The sequence below is a fragment of the Festucalex cinctus genome, chromosome 11, assembly GCF_051991245.1.
Source record: "Festucalex cinctus isolate MCC-2025b chromosome 11, RoL_Fcin_1.0, whole genome shotgun sequence".
Lineage (NCBI taxonomy): Eukaryota > Metazoa > Chordata > Actinopteri > Syngnathiformes > Syngnathidae > Festucalex > Festucalex cinctus.
This window is the reverse complement of record NC_135421.1, coordinates 18,688,438-18,707,385: the sequence shown is the minus strand read 5'-3', so window position 1 is coordinate 18,707,385 and position 18,948 is coordinate 18,688,438. Positions and strand designations below refer to the sequence as shown.

Sequence of the window (18,948 nt, the reverse complement as noted above, 5' to 3'; positions counted from 1 at the left end):
GACGAATTGTTTACCATATCTGAATGTCTTCCTCGTTTTCCACCCGTCTACAAACTGAAAGATTATGACGGGGATGTCATAGAAGGATCGTTTTACGAAGGTGAATTACAGAAGGTGAGCGTATCAAAAGACCACACATTCCATATTGAGAAAATCCTTAAAAGGCGCACGGTGAGGGGGCAGAGACAATTCCTCGTTCGTTGGAAGGGATGGCCCTCGAAATTCGATAGCTGGGTCCCCGCTTCTCAGATTGTAGACGTTTAAAAAAGAGTTTCAAATACAACTTGTATCAGAAGCCGGCATGGATCCCTTACACGATGGAGGATTCTACGTTACTCTACCTTCTAACGCTAGTATGGATGTGTATACGGACAACACAATCTCACAGTTCAGAGTGAATTTGGCCCAACACATTGATCTCGAAGGAAGTTGGGAGGTGGCCCTGACTGAGATTTCATACCCTCGTAGTTGGATAAACGTACCCGAAAACCAGACTACTTTCTATATAAAAGATATGACGCTTTCCAAAGCTAAGGATGCAAAGAACTCCGAGACAGCTAGGGGGTCTGATAAAAACGAATTTGTAACCCACACCTTAGATATTACATCCGGGGAATATGAAGATCTTGACAAGCTACGAGAGGCGGTTCTGTATATTATAAAAAATAAAATAGGCAACCAAATTTTACTCCATTACGATATTAATATGCGGAAATTTCTTTGGATGTCGTCAACCGGATGTTATAAGATCCGCTTTAATGCACCGTTGGCTTACATACTTGGTATGAAGGAAGGACAATGGTTTACTATAAAACCTAATTGGTTACCTGCCCCGTACCCAGCCGATATAAAGGCGGGTCAATACCATTTATACGTTTATACAGACGTGGTGCAACACCAGACGGTAGGGGATGCCTATGCTCCGTTATTGAGGACTGTTCCGATCGAAGGGAGATACGGGGAGTTTATTTTTAAAACTTTCAACCCTGCTTACTACCTGCCTATTAGTAGGAGACATATTGAAGAAGTAGGAATACAGATTAAGACGGATCAGAATCAGCCGGTTAATTTTAAATACGGAAAGATAATTATTACCCTGCATTTTAAACCGAGGTAAAAAACAATGGTCGTGATGGAGACACACCCTGACCTGTATCGCTTTGTTAATTATTACGAAACCCAAGCAGGAGGGTCGCTTCCGGGTTTTCACGGGGCCCCTGTGCAATATGGGCGAGGTTTGGGCTCCATTTTTTCTAAACTTTTCCGTTTTGTCGTACCTTTAGTCAAAAAAGGTTTTACAGTAGCGAAACCTCACCTGCAGTCGGCGGCTAAAAATATTGCCATGGATGTAGCAGGACGTGCGATGGAAAGAATACAGAGAAGAGAAAAGAATCAAGATGGATCCGGGTTAATGGTTTTGGCTCGAAGACCTTCGAGGAGACCGATAGGTCAGAGACTGGTTACTCATAAAAAGCGTAGGCGTGCAGTCAAAAGGAAATCAGTCTCAAGAAGGAAGCGCCGAAGAAGCAACGCCGACATTTTCTCTTAAACAATCTGACGAAAATGGCTCTTTTACATCACAAGTCGCAAGAATGCACTCTGTCGGAATTAGATTTGTTCTCACCCCCAATGACCCAACTTTCGATAGAACAAAGCCAATACGTCGAAATTTCACCCTTATCAGCTTTGACGGAGCAAGGACCCATTGAATTCTTCATACCGGGGGACGGTTCTAAATATATGGATCTCTCGGACACAATGCTTTACCTGCGTTTGCGAGTAACACACAGAGACGGCTCTCATCTGGGCCCCACCGACCACGTAGGCATCATTAACTATCCGTTAAACACAATCTTTACCCAAGTAGATGTTACATTAGGGGATAGACTCATCTCACAATCAAGCGCTACTCACCCTTACAGAGCTATGATTGAAACATTGTTAAACTTTTCAGAGGATTCTCTCAAAAGCCAATTTAGCACAGCCATGTTCTTCAAAGATACACGAGGGCGGATGGATTCAACATCGCTCACGGGCAACGATGTTAATGAAGGGCTGGTTCACAGAGCCCAATTGATTGAGGGGTCCAGGGAATTTCAACTCCTAGGCCCCATTCACTCGGATATTTTCTTTTGTGAGAGATACCTCTTAAATAACGTGGATCTAAGGCTAAAGCTAACAAGAGCCAGCGATGATTTTTGTTTAATGAGTCCCCCCCGACGCTGATTGCTCTCTGAAGATAATAGGAGCCACCCTTTTTGTAAAAAAAGTAGCGGTCGCACCGGCCGTTTCTTTGGGTCACGCAGCGGCTCTCCACAAAGACAACGCGCTGTACCCCCTATCGAGGATCAACGTAAAGACTTACTCTATACCCCAGTTATCGAGGATCTGCCATCAAGACAATCTCTTTTTGGGACATACGCCAAAGTATGTGGTTTTAGCACTCGTCAATCACAGCGCTTTTGTGGGGCGGAAGAATTTAAATCCTTTTAACTTTGCCCACCACAATATTGAATACCTAGCCCTAACTCAAGAAGGGCGGCAGATCCCATCTAAGGCGTTTCAACCCCAATTTAACGCAGGAAACGCAGTGCGCGAGTTTCATAACTTGTTTACCTCGACGGGGAGGTTTTTAAAAGATTTACCTCTAAGTATAGACCACGAAGACTTTCAACAAGGCTATGCTCTGTTTGCCTTTAATCTAAATCCTAGCCAGGACACAGAGGCTTTATCCCCTGTGTCCAGCGGTACACTCAGATTGGAGATGAGATTCAGGACCCCGCTTCCCCATACCGCCACACTTATTGTGTACGCTTGTTACGACTCTATTTTAGAAATTAACTCGAAGAGGGAAGTGTTAATGGACTATTACTGAGGAGATGAACGGAAGGGAATTGGAGAGTTTGATGACACGTTTACAAGGACATTTATTTGGAGGCGTTTACGCTTCGGACGAGTTATCCTCCTTGAAACCCTCGCCCCCCATATACTATATAGTTAATACACACCCCCGCTCTAAACCCGGAGAACATTGGTTGGCTCTCACCTTGGAAAAGGACGACTCTGCATCTTTTTTCGACCCCTTCGGCTTTCCCCCTGATTTTAAATATTACCCACAAAGTATAAAGTCTTTTCTGGAAAAGTATTCTAACCGTATAATTTACCATAATCGCCAGTTACAACACGAACTGTCAGCGGCCTGCGGCCCTCATTGTGTGTACTACCTGAGCCACAGAGGGTGTGGAGAGTCTTACCAGGATGTGATGGACTGCTACACCGACGATGTAATCAAGAATGATGCTATGGTATCTGCTTTTGTTCGGCGACACCGGTTTTTTACCTGCAAACCATGCGGAGGACAAAAATCATGTTCTTTCAACAAATTTAAAAAATGTCATTGTCTGTAACGGATTATGTTTTTCAAATCATTTATTCAATAAAAGCAATTTAAAAGGCAATACAGAGTGATGTGTTTTTCCTTACATAAAATAAGTGTCATATTTAAAACCCCTCCCACTTTATAGTCGAAGCAGTCCGTTTTCTTTTCTTTTTCCCGTTTGAAGATTCCTTAACAATGGGATTAGGTGTATATGAGCCGTTTTTTAGACGTCTCAACTCCTCGCGTGCATGTGGGTTAGAAACCGTTGTTTCGGGTATATTGAGTTCTGAGAGGGTGTGTAGAAACTCGCTCCAACCTCTAGGACCTTGCGATGAAACATTCTTGCCGATGAGATGTTTGAGTAAATCAGTCATGTGGGATCCTCTGACGGGCTTACCTCTGAAGATGAATTCGCTGCGAGGAGTCCAACCTCTTTCGTCGGTAGACAGTTTTCTTAAAACATAATCGGCGTTTTTACGGTAACGAGGAGGGATTGTTTGGACGATGTCGAGCCAGGCTTCATTCTCCAAACCCGTCGCTTCATCTGGTGGGGATGTGTTTGATGTCTCAGCAGGTAGAGTCAGGTTGATTGGTCGTCGTTCGTTTTCCCCTTGTTTGAGCAACCCTAAATATCGTTGCATCAAGGATTGGTACTTTTTAATTTTCTCATACTGGTCTAGAGAACTATCTTCTAGGACCTCCTTCATTTTAAAATCCAAATTACGCTCCACCGTCTCTCGAATGGTTGGTTCGGGCCTGCTTAAACGTTCCAGTTGGTGAGGTGAGACAAGAAACATTTTCTGAGCTGTTCTCAAACTCATGTTGGTTAAAGTTTATTTATTTATTAGACCGCCTAAAAGACTTCCGAGGACAGGGGCGAATGCCCCCAACAAGGGTAAGATAAAACCACCCTTTTGAATCAAGACCGCACGTTTTTTCTTCAGACTTTTTTTCTTATCGGCCAATTCTCTGATCACCTTCTTTTGCTTTTTTAGCCTCTTATACTGCGAAGGACTCAGCGGTATGTGACCTTTTAAGAGATTTAGAGCAATCTCGCAGAGAGCTTTCACCAAGCTAGCGGGACCGCGCAAAAGTATGTCTTTACGTTTCTTGGGCTTGGCGTGAAACAAAGTTTTGAGCAGCGGAGCATTTCTTTTTAAAAGCTTCGACATCTTATTAAGTCTTGGGTATGTAGACGGTAGGCCACTGATGAGCTAGTAAGCCCGTCCTCAGTCTATATTGATCTGGACATGTCGGGGTTAAATCCACTAATAAATACCCGTGAGCGTCTTTGGTAGCGTCTTCAAAGCTTTCCAAAAAATACTTTTTCTTTGAGGGAAATATCTGATTAGCCAAAACACTCGTTTGTAATTTATCACGCGGGTTTTTAAACAACACCATATAATTACTGTTGAGGCTGATTGTCCGGCTGTATTTACCTTGATGAAAAATGTTCTGCGTTAACATGATGACGCTCATATTCCTATGATGTCTATATTGGGTAAAAATTCTTACCACCTCAGGGTGGTCCGACGCCTGAAAGATGACGTCGTCCAGAATAACCAAATGACTTTGACGCGCTGGAAACAAACTTTCATCCTCAAAAGAATCAGGGAGACCTTTCACAAAGTTAATATTTTTATTCAGCTTTTGAAGTTCCTCGTACAGAGGTTGAAAAGAAGTGTAGATCCATACAACATTGTCAGGAAGACTTTTCATAACATGGTTACAATTTTCCAAGATACTTTTTACAAAATATGTTTTTCCACACCCGCTTGGTCCAGATATTAAACAAGAAAAGGGGGGTTGAAGCCTCGGATCAAAATCAACTTGATTTAACTCCATTTCACAAAACACACTAATAACCGAAAGGCAGGGTGCGTCCGTGGGGGATAAGACGTCTCTTGTCATATACTACCCTGAACTTTTTCATGAATGACCTGTTTTTTAGGTGAAAACCCTTTTTGTTACGCACGATAGTGTGTTGAGGCGTTTCAATCGTTCTGGTTTGTGTGCCTGATGAGTCAATGTACCCTTCGACTAAATTCTTGATGCTGTCAAAATTGACGCGTTTGCAAGTGTCATGGGTCTGTGTGATACCTTTTACCTTCATTACCGTTTTCATGCTGTTCCTAGTTTGGTAGGCATAACTTTTAGGACCCGCTGAAACAAACTCCTGAATGCTATCTCCTCCCAACTCGTCAGTCAAATCCCCCAAATAGTCACCTAATTCCAAAGGACTTTCGCCGTCTTTGACTACATACACGAGGCTGTCCGTGTCGGTGTACAAAACACTCGTCTGCAGTCGCTCCAAATATGCGTACATTTTTAGACGTGCATAAGCCGTGGTCATGCATGCTGCAAAGATGTTAGCGGTTTTGGAGGGGGGGACGTTGCAACGTCGGTGGTAGCTGTACTGCACGATCGACCTTTGATCGTTGAGGAAGTGAAAGGCTTTGATCTCGTACACCCCCGAAAATAACAATTCAAAGAAGCGTTCTGTGCTGCTTACAATCTCTGTTTTATCCAAATTATCACGCTGTCCCAATTTGCCCCAAAAGTTGTTGAGGCATAATTTAGACACCTGCCTCTTACCCGCATTCACATTTATTTTTGAGGGGTCTAGTCTAATACCTTGGTGAGTCTCATAGTTTTCGATGTACTTTTCCCTACCTGCCTGATCAACGACGTAGGAAGGATACCCAGAGGCCTCTTGCTTCCCTTTTAGGAATGTATCGATGTATGCTTTGAAGACGTCGCTACTCGACGAGTCAAAATGCCACACCTCCGTAATTTGTGATACGGTGTAGCCCAGCTCGAGAGCCTTGTTGAATTCAGGCGTAACCCAAACACCGGTTAAGGCTCTCTCGTCATCGTTATGCGAACACGAACTTTCTTGATTGTTAAGTTCTGCGCACGTGCGACAAAGTGTAAACACCAGTTTACCTCTTGCCGTTTTGTAGGGCAGCAGGGGGAAATAGAGGCCTCGTGGAGGGTTGACTTTAGCTCTGATGAACCCGAAATACTTTTGGGGGTCATCGAAATTGTCGTGAATGATGGTAGGATGTCCTAACGGATAGGCACATGTGCTGTTGACAAAAGGATAAAGCGATGTAACATCGACGTACATTACACGTTCACCGGGGGCAGCCGTATAACGTAACACGAAGGCATTCGTTCTCCCTCCAAAAAGAGCTTTACGTGGTATAAGAGGCTCAGGGAATTTTGAATTGCGCAAGAACTCTCTTACATCCGGATTTGACTTTTTTAACCGCAGCCACTCATGCTCCCACATCAACACAAGCTGTACACCGTGCTTGACTTTTAGATCCTGTATTTTCTTTTTAACCCTGTCAAACTTTTCTTGAAACGGTCGTTTACTCATAGGACACTTTTGAGTAGGATCGTAACATTCACGGCATCCGTGATAGAAACATCCGAGATATTCCCATACATATTTTACGCCGTCTATCAAAGCGTACCCGTCTACATAGTACTGCCCGATCTTGACCTCCCCCTTGTTTAAGGCGTGAATAATAGGTATTTTTTGGCTGTGCGCCACCCACATTAGGTATTGGATCGAGTCGCGTGAGAATGATTTGGATTGTTGTATGTAATTATCGGTCGGCGTAATAGCCAATGTTTTAGGTGTTAGGAAATTGTTCCGGAACACCTTCATGCAGGAGGAGGCGATAGTTACAGAATTGAACGGGTCTGTACCAGTCGCATTAAGAAACTCCTCTCTAAATTTCTCACAAGCTGTCGCCAAAATATTCACATCATTTCTGCAGTACATTAGAGCTTCCTGAGCAAAATTGAAGGTTCCCTTACACGCTACCTCGTACCATTCAAAAAACTTTGTACGATGGACCGTCGACATACGCTCTACCCCATAATATTTTGGATCAGGGTAGGGACCGATGTAATTTAAATGGTCTAGAGAGCTAAAGCCATGGGGGAAATACCCTTTAGTTTGATCGATGAAACCTAGAGCTTTAGGCAAGGAGCTGAGGGGCATCGTGAGGAAGGACAAGGAGTCGATGTACCCCAGTTTGTAGTCCGTATCTGAGAAACAAATGACTTTGCTCCCTTGCATAATGACGCTGACATTAACCCCCATGTCTACCATTTTGTTTAGAATGATGTAAGCGTCAAAACCTTTGGCGTTGTGAGCGATTAGTTTAGACTGTTCAAAACGAGGGTTCCTGACATAATCAAGAAATTGTTCGACGCAATCAAGACCCAACCAATGTTTTTCCACCCCCTTTGTCGATTTGGTACACACTAGGTAGGGTTTGTGTTTACCGTCAGCACCTACGAATGTTTCAAAATCGTAGTAAATTATTTGTTTACAAGGCGCTTCCGGTTTTAGAGGCTGCATGTAACACAGATGAGGGTTTCCTCTCGCCTCATCACCGCCCTTAGGTAGAACCTCTCCACATACTGTGCATTTGGCTTGAGGGCATTTATGTTTAACATTCTCCCGCTGTGATTTGACGTAATATTCCACACTGCATTCGCTACATTTTTTGTATTTCTCACAGTTGCTAGTCTCGGATTTTGAGGTCTGTCTGCGTTCTTTGTGTTTAACGAAGCAACTCTCGTTCTGACATATTTTGTTACAATCGTTACAATGAATGGCTTTGAACGGTTGTTGTTTGCAGGTAGGGTCGAGACAGATGTGACAATGCCCCTCACAACTATGTTGTTCTTGGTTTTTATGCCCTTTGTAACATTGACTGCAAAAGTAGGATTTCCCTATGAACTCCTTAACCGATTTTATTCCATAATAGTGTCCGTCTAATAGCAGTAAGAACACTGAGTCCTCTGATTTGGGGTATTGCGTCTCAAAAAAAGACAGGGGGCGTTCGCAATCCGCTCTATAAGCTATAACGATTTTGCGTTTCACAAGCGTTTCAAATTTGTGTACGTCCCTCAGACTAACGGCAGTCTCACAAGTCAACCCCACGCTTTGCTGTAAATAACGAGCCCTCTGTGTAGCCTGATCAACAGTCAACGATCCGTCAAGCAGGTATGCTAACGATCTAGCAAAGCATAATTTATCATTTTTGTCATACGTTATGTACATACATCTCTTCTTCTTTTGAACCATTTCATCATTTGTAGTCAAAATTAGTTTGCGTTTGGCACCTCCTCCGCCATTAACATCAAATACAATCTGTACAACAAGTTCTAGACTATTGTCGGCCAGTACCTCTGTATTAGATTGTGCGATGCGATCTAGCAAATTATGGACTGCGTCAGTTACGTCATTCGGGTCATTAACAGCATCTAGGTAACAGTGCTCCCTCACATTTTCACCCACTATTTCTGCTTGGACTATATCACCGCGACTAGTCGATCTGATTACCTCCTGCACAGCTTCATTCAAATTATTGCCAATGTTTGTGTAGAAGGCTGCAAAATCAAGGGGGTCTTCGGGTCTCGTTGTATTTAGACGTCGTCTTATCTCCAAGTTGTTAAAATTCGGACGCCTAACTTGTCCCCCCACCTGTCTGTTTGTGTCTGAAGATTGTTGCAAGGTGGATTGTGTACTGGGGGTTGGTGCTGGGGGATGTTCTGCTTGAATGTGTCGATGTACCCGAGACTGTTGTTGGAGGTCTTGTCTAGCTGGTGTACTACTACCACCAGCTTCTGTCTGTTGCGTTTGATTGTGCGTGTATGGTTGGTATTGAAAGTTTTGTGTATTTGACACAAGTGTCTGCTGGCAATGTGTACTTCTGCTACCTTCTACATGTTGCGTTTGATTGTGTGGGTGTGGCTGGGAATGTTGTGAAAATGATACAGAGGATTGCTGTTGGTCATTTCTATGTATGTCTGGTTCAAGTATGTCCTCAACGGCTTCGCCGTTTGAAGATGACTGGTTAAGACGTGCAAGAGCCCTCTCTAAAGGATTAAAGAAATCAATAAAATCCTCAATGTGTCTTATAGCCACAAACGGATCGCCATCATCGTCGACGATTTCATCAGGCATTTGAAAAGGCTCGATTTGCATAGAGATCTCATCGTTTAAGGCATTTACAATTTCAGCCAAACCTTGACCTACATTATCTAAATCCATGTCACCCCCCTCAGAGTTTTCCATTTCAGATTCGCTTTCAATCGGTGGAAACCCGACGAATTCACCTTCCTCTTCGGCCCTCACGTTTTCACGCCTTAATATCTCTTCTTCTTCTTCTCCTTCTTCTTCTTCGTCAGATATTATTATGACCTCAGGTTGAGCTCTGGGACCGTCTCGCTCAGTATATCACCACCTATAATCATACAACATTACCGGTTCATTTAAAAAATAGTAATACATAGGTTTTATTTTATTTAAAAAAAGGAAATTTACCGTTCACTCCTGCAGGTAATTCGTCATCCAATTCTTCCTCATCACTCGTAATTACGAAAATCTCCGGCTGTCTAATCCTCTCGTTCACATCCTCATTCAATTCTGTAAATATCCATTACTAACAGTTAATTTTAAAGCAAGAAAAAGCTCTAAATGTTTCAAAATAAGAAATACTTACGCCGGATTCCTGGCACAACATCGCCATCTTGTGACGCTGAATAATAATACAGTTGAATTTCATCCAACAACGCTTCTAATTCTGTAAAAATTCAAATTTAAAATAAGAAAATACGAACTCATTCACTCATTCAAAAAATAAATAAAATAAAATAAAATAAAATAAACTCTCCTAACTCTATAAAATTAAAATAAATGTAAAACAAAAATACATATTGATACAGACTTATTCCAAAATCTCTCATAACTTAAAAATAAAATAAACGCTATAAGTATAAAAATAAAGGCATGCATCATTCCATTAAATAAATAAATCACTCACTAAGATGCTTGCTTTTCCAGAAGCTTCATTAAGATGTAGGGGTTTTTTATTTCATAGCAAAAACATTAATAGAAGTGAATATAAGTGCCACATTTGTATGAGTATATATACATATATAGATAATATCAAGAGTTAATTACCTTGATTCATCTTGGAAGCTCAGAGCCGATACCTCTTGAGAATTTTTCAGAGAAGTGAGTGTGGCATTGCGAAGGCCTCATATTTATACATAGAGGAGGGTGTGCAAAACGCAATTTAAAATCCATAAATTTCTATTAGACCCTCAGAAATGACCCTCACAATTAGTTGCGTGTCCGTTCTTCTTCAGCCTAATTTAATTTTATGACCAGCAACCCCTCTGTTCTCACAGGGGGTGAGGAGACCTGCTCACCATTTTCCTTTTGTAAAATTGATACTGATATAAATGTAACCGTCAGAGTACATGCTTATTTTTGTAATATATTTTAGGAAGCGTTGTCTTTCAAACTAACAACATTATAGCCATCGTTTACCTCACACTTCTTCAGCCGCCCGTCTGTCCTCACACTTCTTTGACCCTCATGCAGCCATATATGCGCGTACGCGCACACAAGCACAGACATACATTTGACCTCCCCATGAATCTTTGACTGCATATGCTTCCCCCTACTCACAGAAATATTGAACAAAAATGTCAGATAGTAACTATATCAGTAAGGGGAAATTATATAGTTTTATCCGTTTATTTTCAGATTCAACCCCAGCAGTCACGAACGACTCTTACAACATTTTTACATATAATGTATAACTTCATGTTAGAGTTTTTTAATTTCATAATAACAACCACCGTATCACAGTTTAACCTTACCTTATACTTCTTGTTTTACAACCTCTAAAAATACAATCTTTGAGCCGTGTTTGTGCATACTTTTCCCCCTTCACCATAATAGAAATGGCTAGTACTTTTCCCCCGGCGGTTTTACCCATACTAAACCACTCCCTCCGATCACGTCATTCAATCTCATTATTATTCATTATTCACTCAATCTAGGGGGGCGTGCACCGGATCCGGAAGTTAACCAAACAATTAGCATTTGAACCCGGGTCAGCCATGATATCTGCAAAAACAGGTAGGAACACCACCTACACATCATCCATCTTCATTAAGGGGTCATTAATCTTCATTAAATGACATCAGGAAGTCATTAAGGGTCATTCATCTTCATTATATAACACCTGGAAGTCATTAAAGGTCATTCATCTTCATTAAACGACATCCGGAAGTCATTAAAGGTCATTCATCTTCATTATACGACATCCGGAAGTCATTAAAGGTCATTCATCCTCATTAAACGACATCCGGAAGTCATTAAAGGTCATTACCCCTCATTAAATGACATCTGGAAGTCATTAAAGGTCATTAACCCTCATTATATGACATCTGGAAGTCATTAAAGGGTCATTAATCTTCATTAAATGACATCAGGAAGTCATTAAGGGTCATTCATCTTCATTAAATGACATCAGGAAGTCATTAGGGGTCATTAATCTTCATTAAATGACATCAGGAAGTCATTAAGGGTCATTAACCCTCATTAAATGACATCTGGAAGTCATTAAGGGTCATTAACCCTCATTATATGACATCTGGAAGTCATTAAAGGGTCATTAATCTTCATTAGGGAGGGGTCATGACCCATACATGACCCCCCTAATCTAATTAAGAATGTCATCCATCAAATTTTGACAGAAGCGGCCTTGTAATATTCTCTCTCCCATAGCCAGCTAGGATAGGCTCCAGCACCCCCAACGACACTAGTGAGGAGCAAGCGGTTCAGATAATGGATGGATGGACATTAACGTAATTGCCTACTGTACTGCATATAGCTGTCTGCTTCTGGCTGACGTGCATATTGCTGTGGTGCCTTGAGATACCAGTTCAATATGGTTCCATTACCAAGCTTTAAAGTAAATTAAAAATAAATGTTTCTCAAGGAATCTTTTCCAATTGAAATTAATCGAAACATCACAGACCTGTTTTGGGATAATACATTGTTTCCCAGTTATCAGCGGATCGCTTACATTATGCTTTTTTTCAACACACTGTGCACTAAAACGCCATAAATCCAAGATCTCTGGAAAAAAATTTTTTTTCTGCCAACCCTCTCAAGGTTGGCATGGACAAACGACTCATAGTAAGAACAGCATTCTGCTGTAAAAACTTAACAACCCGAATCATAAATCACAAGAACTTGGAAAACCAGAAGGTAGCCAACTCGAGTTCAAGAGACCAAAGTATGGAAACTGGGGCTCATTAGCTGGAGAGGTGACCTTTTGCTTTCGGAGTACTGCATAATTTACCCTTAAAATAGAAATTTGAGCTTATCAGTACGAGTTCATTTCACTGGGCAATTTATCGATTATAATGTTCATCCATAATTTCTATCATATCATTCTTGTCTGACACTAAACATGATTTGTCATTCTCCAAAAGTATCCATATTAAGCTTCCTTGTTGTTCAACGCATGAAGCAGCATACTGTACAGCTCAAAAACTTCATCCTGTCTCTGCTGAAGTGTCCTTAGAAGAAAAGCACACCTTTGGGAAAAAAATCTTGACATTTCCCTTTACAGGTTGGTGGCAAACTCAAGGTCAAATTAAATTAGGGAGTGTAGGTTAGGCTGCCATTTTCTGGATGTCTCCAGTGACGCACTTTCAAGTCAGGGCCCTGGCTCTTCGACCCTTGGGCATTCACAGAGCTGTCCCAGAGCTACTCTAACAATGCCTTGGCCAAAGTGGTGCCCTTTCCAAATCTCGAGTGCTCTGCGACATGCTTTTAAGATGTCACCATCTACGTGTTGAGCTACCTCTGAAATACTATACAGCAGCAGATAGTCGAATGCTGGCTCTGTCAAGGTGCTCAAATAAAAATCACAATTATCTAAAGAAAAAATGAAAAAAAAATGTCACACTGAAAAAAACAAAATCTTAACTAAGATATTGTCAGACAAGATCATTGGGCTTATTTTTTGATACTTTTTACTTGATTATCTTATATAAATTATGATGACTTGACTTGACTTGGCTTGGCTATTTGATCAAGCAGTCTTAGTCTTGAGTGTTAACAGCCTGTTTTAAGTACTGTAAGGCTTAAAACAAGCATTTCCCACATTTTAAGATAACAGCTAATCAACATCAAAGGCCCTGAACTGGAGTTTCATAAGATTAATTTTCTTGTTTTAAGATTTTGCATAATCTAGAACTAAGATAAATGGAAAAAATTCAAGTATGAAAACAATCAGACAAAAGTGTGTGGTTTTGTTATATTTAACTAAGCTCATTTTTCATCGTTCCAATATTCCGATATCCAAACTCAGTGGTCTAGTGGTAGTGGTAGAGACTTTGAGGTTGTGGGTTCAATCCTGGCCTGGGTCAGTCATACCAAAGACAATAAAAATGTGACCTGTTACTTCCCTGCTTGACACTCAGGCAAATTTATCCAAGAGTAAAAAAAAAAAAAAAATACATATGTATTTAAGAATATTGTTCTATTTATTACAGCTTAGGAAAAAGTCAATATAACGTTTTTTTTTGTTTTTTTTTAAAATAAAAATACTATTTTCAAGACCGCTGTGGTTGATATGGGAATAGTATTCTTTTCTTATTTTTCTAAATCTTACAGGTAAATTTAAGTAAATTTTTCTTGTTCTGTTGGCAGATAATTTTGCATATTTGAAGTACCGGTAATAATTTTCTTATTTTCCGATGTTTTTTCTTAAATTTTCTACTGTCCTTTTTGCAGGGTCCGCCGTCAATGTCTTTGAGCAAGACCTAATTTGCTCCCAGTTGATCTGGCACAACAGCAGGTGGATGCGTGCTTGACTGGGTGGGCAAATGTGAAGCTTGGCAAAGCGCCTTGAGAACCGGATGGCGTCGAAGAGATACCGTAAGTGCCCCCATTTCCCATTTTTCATAATGAGACTGTTATTGGTTGAATTTAAATAATACAATTGCTAAACCCCATTTGTATGTTACTTTCTCAAGTATTCACAACTTTATGCATTTCCACCTTGAAGTAAAAGTTCTTTTATACTCTCCCTTCATTCATGTAGCGATGACATACAGTAGTATCTTGTTCAAGGTTACTTTGACATGATCACAAAGCAATACGTGTTGAATTATGTCTTGTGCTAGTTGATTGGCCATTGTATTATCTACAATAGCTCGTTATAATCTTGCTTAGCAGCCAACCTTTCCAGGAACTATCGATTAGCCTGCCATCAACGTGCACGCTTGTATTTCTATATTTTTGTATTTATGCCTTGGCATTCAGTTTGGTTCCACACTCATAATCCAAGTACAAGCCCACGCCTCTCGCCTTATGTTCTCCCCTCATGATCCCGCGAAGGATAAGCGGCGTCGAAAATAGATGGCCGCATTGTCGACTGACGAAACTGTTGTGTTTACTGTTCAATTAATGGAGCAGGCAAACAGGATCTGCCTCATTATTTCACTTTCTGCTTGGCAGGAGCCGTTTGGCCAGCGAGAGAGGATTTGTGAGCACTTCTCAAAGCGTTTCAGACACACAAGTGAAAGATGAGTCAGACCCGGCTCAGCTCAAAGTCAAGAGGGCCCGCAAGGAGCTTGAGGAAACTTCAGGGGCAGATGTCGTCTGGCGACACCATCAAATAAGTAAGCCTTGTTAGTTTTGTTGTGTCCTTCTTGTATCGATGTCGAGACGAGCACTTGAGATCACTCGCTAAATATCTTCAGGCCTTCTGCCCATCTTGTGTTGCAGCTCTATGAATCCAACTGTTGAAATCAACTCAACTCAACTCGAGCAGGGTTTTATTATAGTTTTGGAAATTTCATTTTAGTTTTCAGGGTGGTTTTGTTAGTTTTTTAATTAGTTTTAGTTATTTAATAAATGCTTACGCTTTGGTCCAGTGGTGGCAATCACGAGTAAAAAACTGACAAACTGCACAAAGATCCTTTAACGAAATAGTTTTTTGAATTTGAGTTTGAGTTTTTTCGTTAACAAAAAAGACCTTGCCCACTAGTTAATAACAGCTGAGTGATGATCAATCCAAATATGGACACAGACGCTGGTATTGATATTAATCGATATCACAATATCAATGTCATGTGATTCATAACTCCGTTTCTGTTTCTCTCCTCTATGCACTGCTGCGGTTTTATCGAAGAGGTAACTTCACTGACTGCATCTGTGTGTAATAACTACACACTCCAATGTAAATGCTTTGCTCCCGTGACGTGACTCAGCAGAGCCCGGTTGATTTATTTATTAAAAAAAAAGAAGAAAAAAAGCACCAACATGGCCCATCCAGCAGCATTCATGCTAGTGTTCATTAAAGCAAACACTATTTGATTGCTAACCTACATTAAACCATTCAATTTCCCAGCCAATCACTACAAAGAACTTTCGTTTCTTTTAACTTACACAACTGCAATTCTAATTTCCCCTGTTGAACATTTTCAGCAAACACAGCTTGCTGCGAAGGCTTTTGCATCCCCGAGCGTGTCTGAACTCTGTCTGCTTCTAAAAGATCCAAGAGCGCCCGCTCCAAAAAACATCCACTTCATGACGGCCTTCCAACAAAAATGAGTTCTACTTTGAAAAGGTAAGTTATTTATGCCCATAAGGGGACCTTTTTTTTTTTTTTCACCCTGGCATTTTGTGAGAAAAGTTTATTTCATACTGGGAAGTGATGACGTGCCAGATGGCGAGAGATTACAGCCAAAACTTTGTTTTGATTGATGTCGTCAACCTGCCCAGCGACATTTGTTTTTCAAGCACCTGAGGACACATCTGTTCGGTTGGCGGCAAGTTGAAGAAATCGTTTTTTTTTGTTTTTTTTCCTTCTTTGTGTGTGTATTTTTCTTGTGGATGTTTTAGATGAGGGAGCACTTTTGATGTACACGTACAAGAAGTTCACTTTGCCAAGGGGAGTGTTTTCCGTAGGCGATGAGAACATTTGTTGAATGGCTTAGAAACTCCGATGAATCTTTTACTCCTTAGTCTTCTCTTTGAGGTCGTCGGTCAATCAATTTCCCCTTTTAGCTCATTCGCGATGAACAACAGATGGATGAAACAAAGTTATTTAAATTTAAATTCTAAGCTACCATTAATTTGTCTGCCTTCTGTTTCACTTGCAAATGAACACTCTGCTTTTATGATTAACTTAGCATGCAAAAGACACATCATCTTCTATGCTCCCTTTTAGTGTTAATTTTGTCACCAAAAACTAAACAAAAATAATTTCGTTGACACACATTTTTCAATGGACTAAAACTACATTAGACTAGATGAAAACCCTCATTTATAAACAATAACTGGGACTCAATAGGTATGCTTTTTCGTCGAAAATCTATGGACATTTTAGTCCGTCAACAAAAACGAGATGAAAATGACACGATTTTGTCAAATCCTTTTTCTGCTCATCTGTCAGTGTGACACTGTCACGGGACCCACAGTGACACACCCCCTTTCAAATTTGCAGCTAGCGAGTGCAACGTGCAAAAACACATGGGAGAGACAGGAGGTAGATTCACGATGAAAGGTTTAAAAAAAAAAAAAAATTGTCGTTATAACGTAACAATCCAACGGGCTATTATGTTCCAACAATAATGTTAGTCCGACTGCTAACTCATGCATACAATATTTGCTTCTATGTTCTCTAGTAAGTTTGTTAGAAGAATTAATTCATGACTAAAATGGCTGAAATAGACGAAAAAGTAGAGGGATGATGATCTGATCCTGATTCCAAACAAACAAGCTGTAAAACTGGTGATCCTTCATCATGCAGCGAATAAGACCCGAAACAAACAAACAAACAAAAAAAAAAAGACAGAGCTGGATGACAGACCTGTTTCCTGTCTTTAAAAAAAAACAAAAAAAACATTGAGGCATTGGGCTCATCGTATCAATACTTTGCAATACGGAGGAGAGTACATGTCCGTACCTGTATTTCTAAAATTTCTAGCCATTGGTTCCATCCAGCCTTACCTAATCAATTGATCACGAAAGGCTTTCTGGCATGTATGCACTTTCATTGCAAACAAAGATCTCATCTATGTCACATGCATCTTATTATTTATTTATTTTTAAATAGCAATTCTGGATCAGTCAAACTGTGCAAAAATGAGTTGATACAAATTGCGTGTTGTACTTAAACATTGCACTCACGACATCTCAGGAAAGTTTGTGCATTTAAAGATTTGCTTTATTTTTCAAAGATGAATACAATTAACAATACACTCATTCTTGTTTTGACTCAGTAAGGGAGCAAAGTGTTCGAAATGCTGTCAGCATAATGCAGTGTAGCTCTGTGCAGCTACAATTAAAATGTATTTTTAGATTTAAAAAAAAACAATCTCTGAGAGCATCAATAAAAAACAAATTGCTTTGTTGTTGTTTTTTTTTTATTGCTTTTGTTTTGTTTCCATTCTATTGAGTTGTTAATCAGTTGGTGCAGGTTTAACATACTGAACTGAGTAATATACAGGATAATAGATTATATTCAATATGTTGAAAATGATATGAAATCACTCACCCTCAAGTCCAGCAGATGGCAGTATAGAGACACTTTCTTCCTCCCATAAAAGCCTTCCAAACTCAACTAAAAAATAAAAAATAAAGAAGAAGAGGTATTTTTCAAGAACCCAGACTGGAAAGTATGAAACACAAGCATCATTTGACACTCATAGTTTCTTTGCCACGCAACCTCAGAGGATTTACTCGCCTTTAGGGTTGGTGAGGCTACTCTAAAAACGGGAAATAATTTGAGAGCGTGACATGCAAGCATGTGGGAACTGCATTAGTGAAATTTCTATAGGAGAGTGTGCATATATTGGTTTTGCTGGAAGTTGTTGGAAGTATTGGTCTTGGGATGGGATTGTTATCTTCTTGTTTCCATTTCTGCCTCACACACACACACACACAGGGATGTGCTCCCTTGTTTCGATCAGGCACCGACTTGTGTGCACACGGAAGAAAGTAGCAAGCCCAGCATGTTTGTTCTGCCGACATGTCCAGTCTTAAGGAATTGCTTACCTGGCTGTGAAAGATGCTCAACTTACTCTTAAGTCCAACTTTGCTCACTCTCACCTCACTGACTCTTATTTTATAGTGTGATGTTACATTTAGGAGATCACAATTAATTACATGCAGTATGCAGCCCACCTATGGTTTCACGTTATGTGTTAGCAATATGCTAGCAGACTTTCAGGCAAATTTATGTGTTTGAAGCGAAGTGGGTTGCGTTGAACTTGAGTTCCCTGCCACCATACAGAACTTGTATCTCAAATCTACTAGTTATTAGAAATAAGATAACATTGTGTGGACTGTAATGGCAGTTGTGACCTTGACGTTTACAGTAGGACCCGACTGATACATTTTTTTATTTTTATTTTTTGGTGGCCAATGCAGATTCGGAATAAAATTCTGATAACCAAGTATTAGGCCAATTATATCATAAAATAACTTACATCCACAAAGATATGGATTACAGGCAGAACATTTAACTGTATTACAAAACGGCGTACTTTAGTATTTAACATTACAACCGATAGCTATAAACGGTAAAAATCGGTTGATTATTTTTTAGAAAGGGACTGTTTGAATGTCATTATGTTTGTTTTATATTGTTATGTACTAATGTGTAGTATAAACATTTGCAAAAAATCTATAAAATATCGGCCGATTAAATCATCCT

The 18,948-nt window shown here is 40.3% G+C and overlaps 1 protein-coding gene and 1 long non-coding RNA gene across 2 annotated transcripts in view; one reads left to right on the top strand and one right to left on the bottom strand.

The window, feature by feature from the left end:
- The window catches only part of LOC144030035 (uncharacterized), a 75,339-nt gene that overhangs the window by 7,694 nt on the left and 48,697 nt on the right, over positions 1-18,948 (top strand). Inside the window, exons 3-5 of the long non-coding RNA XR_013287174.1 lie at positions 14,016-14,159; positions 14,742-14,905; positions 15,714-15,855. This is a non-coding gene — a long non-coding RNA (uncharacterized LOC144030035). The remainder of the gene's footprint in view (positions 1-14,015; positions 14,160-14,741; positions 14,906-15,713; positions 15,856-18,948) is intronic.
- Positions 8,332-11,002, bottom strand: LOC144030923 (uncharacterized). Its single transcript, XM_077537587.1, has 4 exons — positions 9,913-11,002; positions 9,735-9,836; positions 8,471-9,654; positions 8,332-8,381 (listed from the first exon to the last, which is right to left on the bottom strand). Exons 3-4 carry the CDS (start codon positions 9,483-9,485, stop codon positions 8,332-8,334), a joined length of 1,065 nt encoding a protein of 354 aa, XP_077393713.1. The 5' UTR covers positions 9,486-9,654; positions 9,735-9,836; positions 9,913-11,002.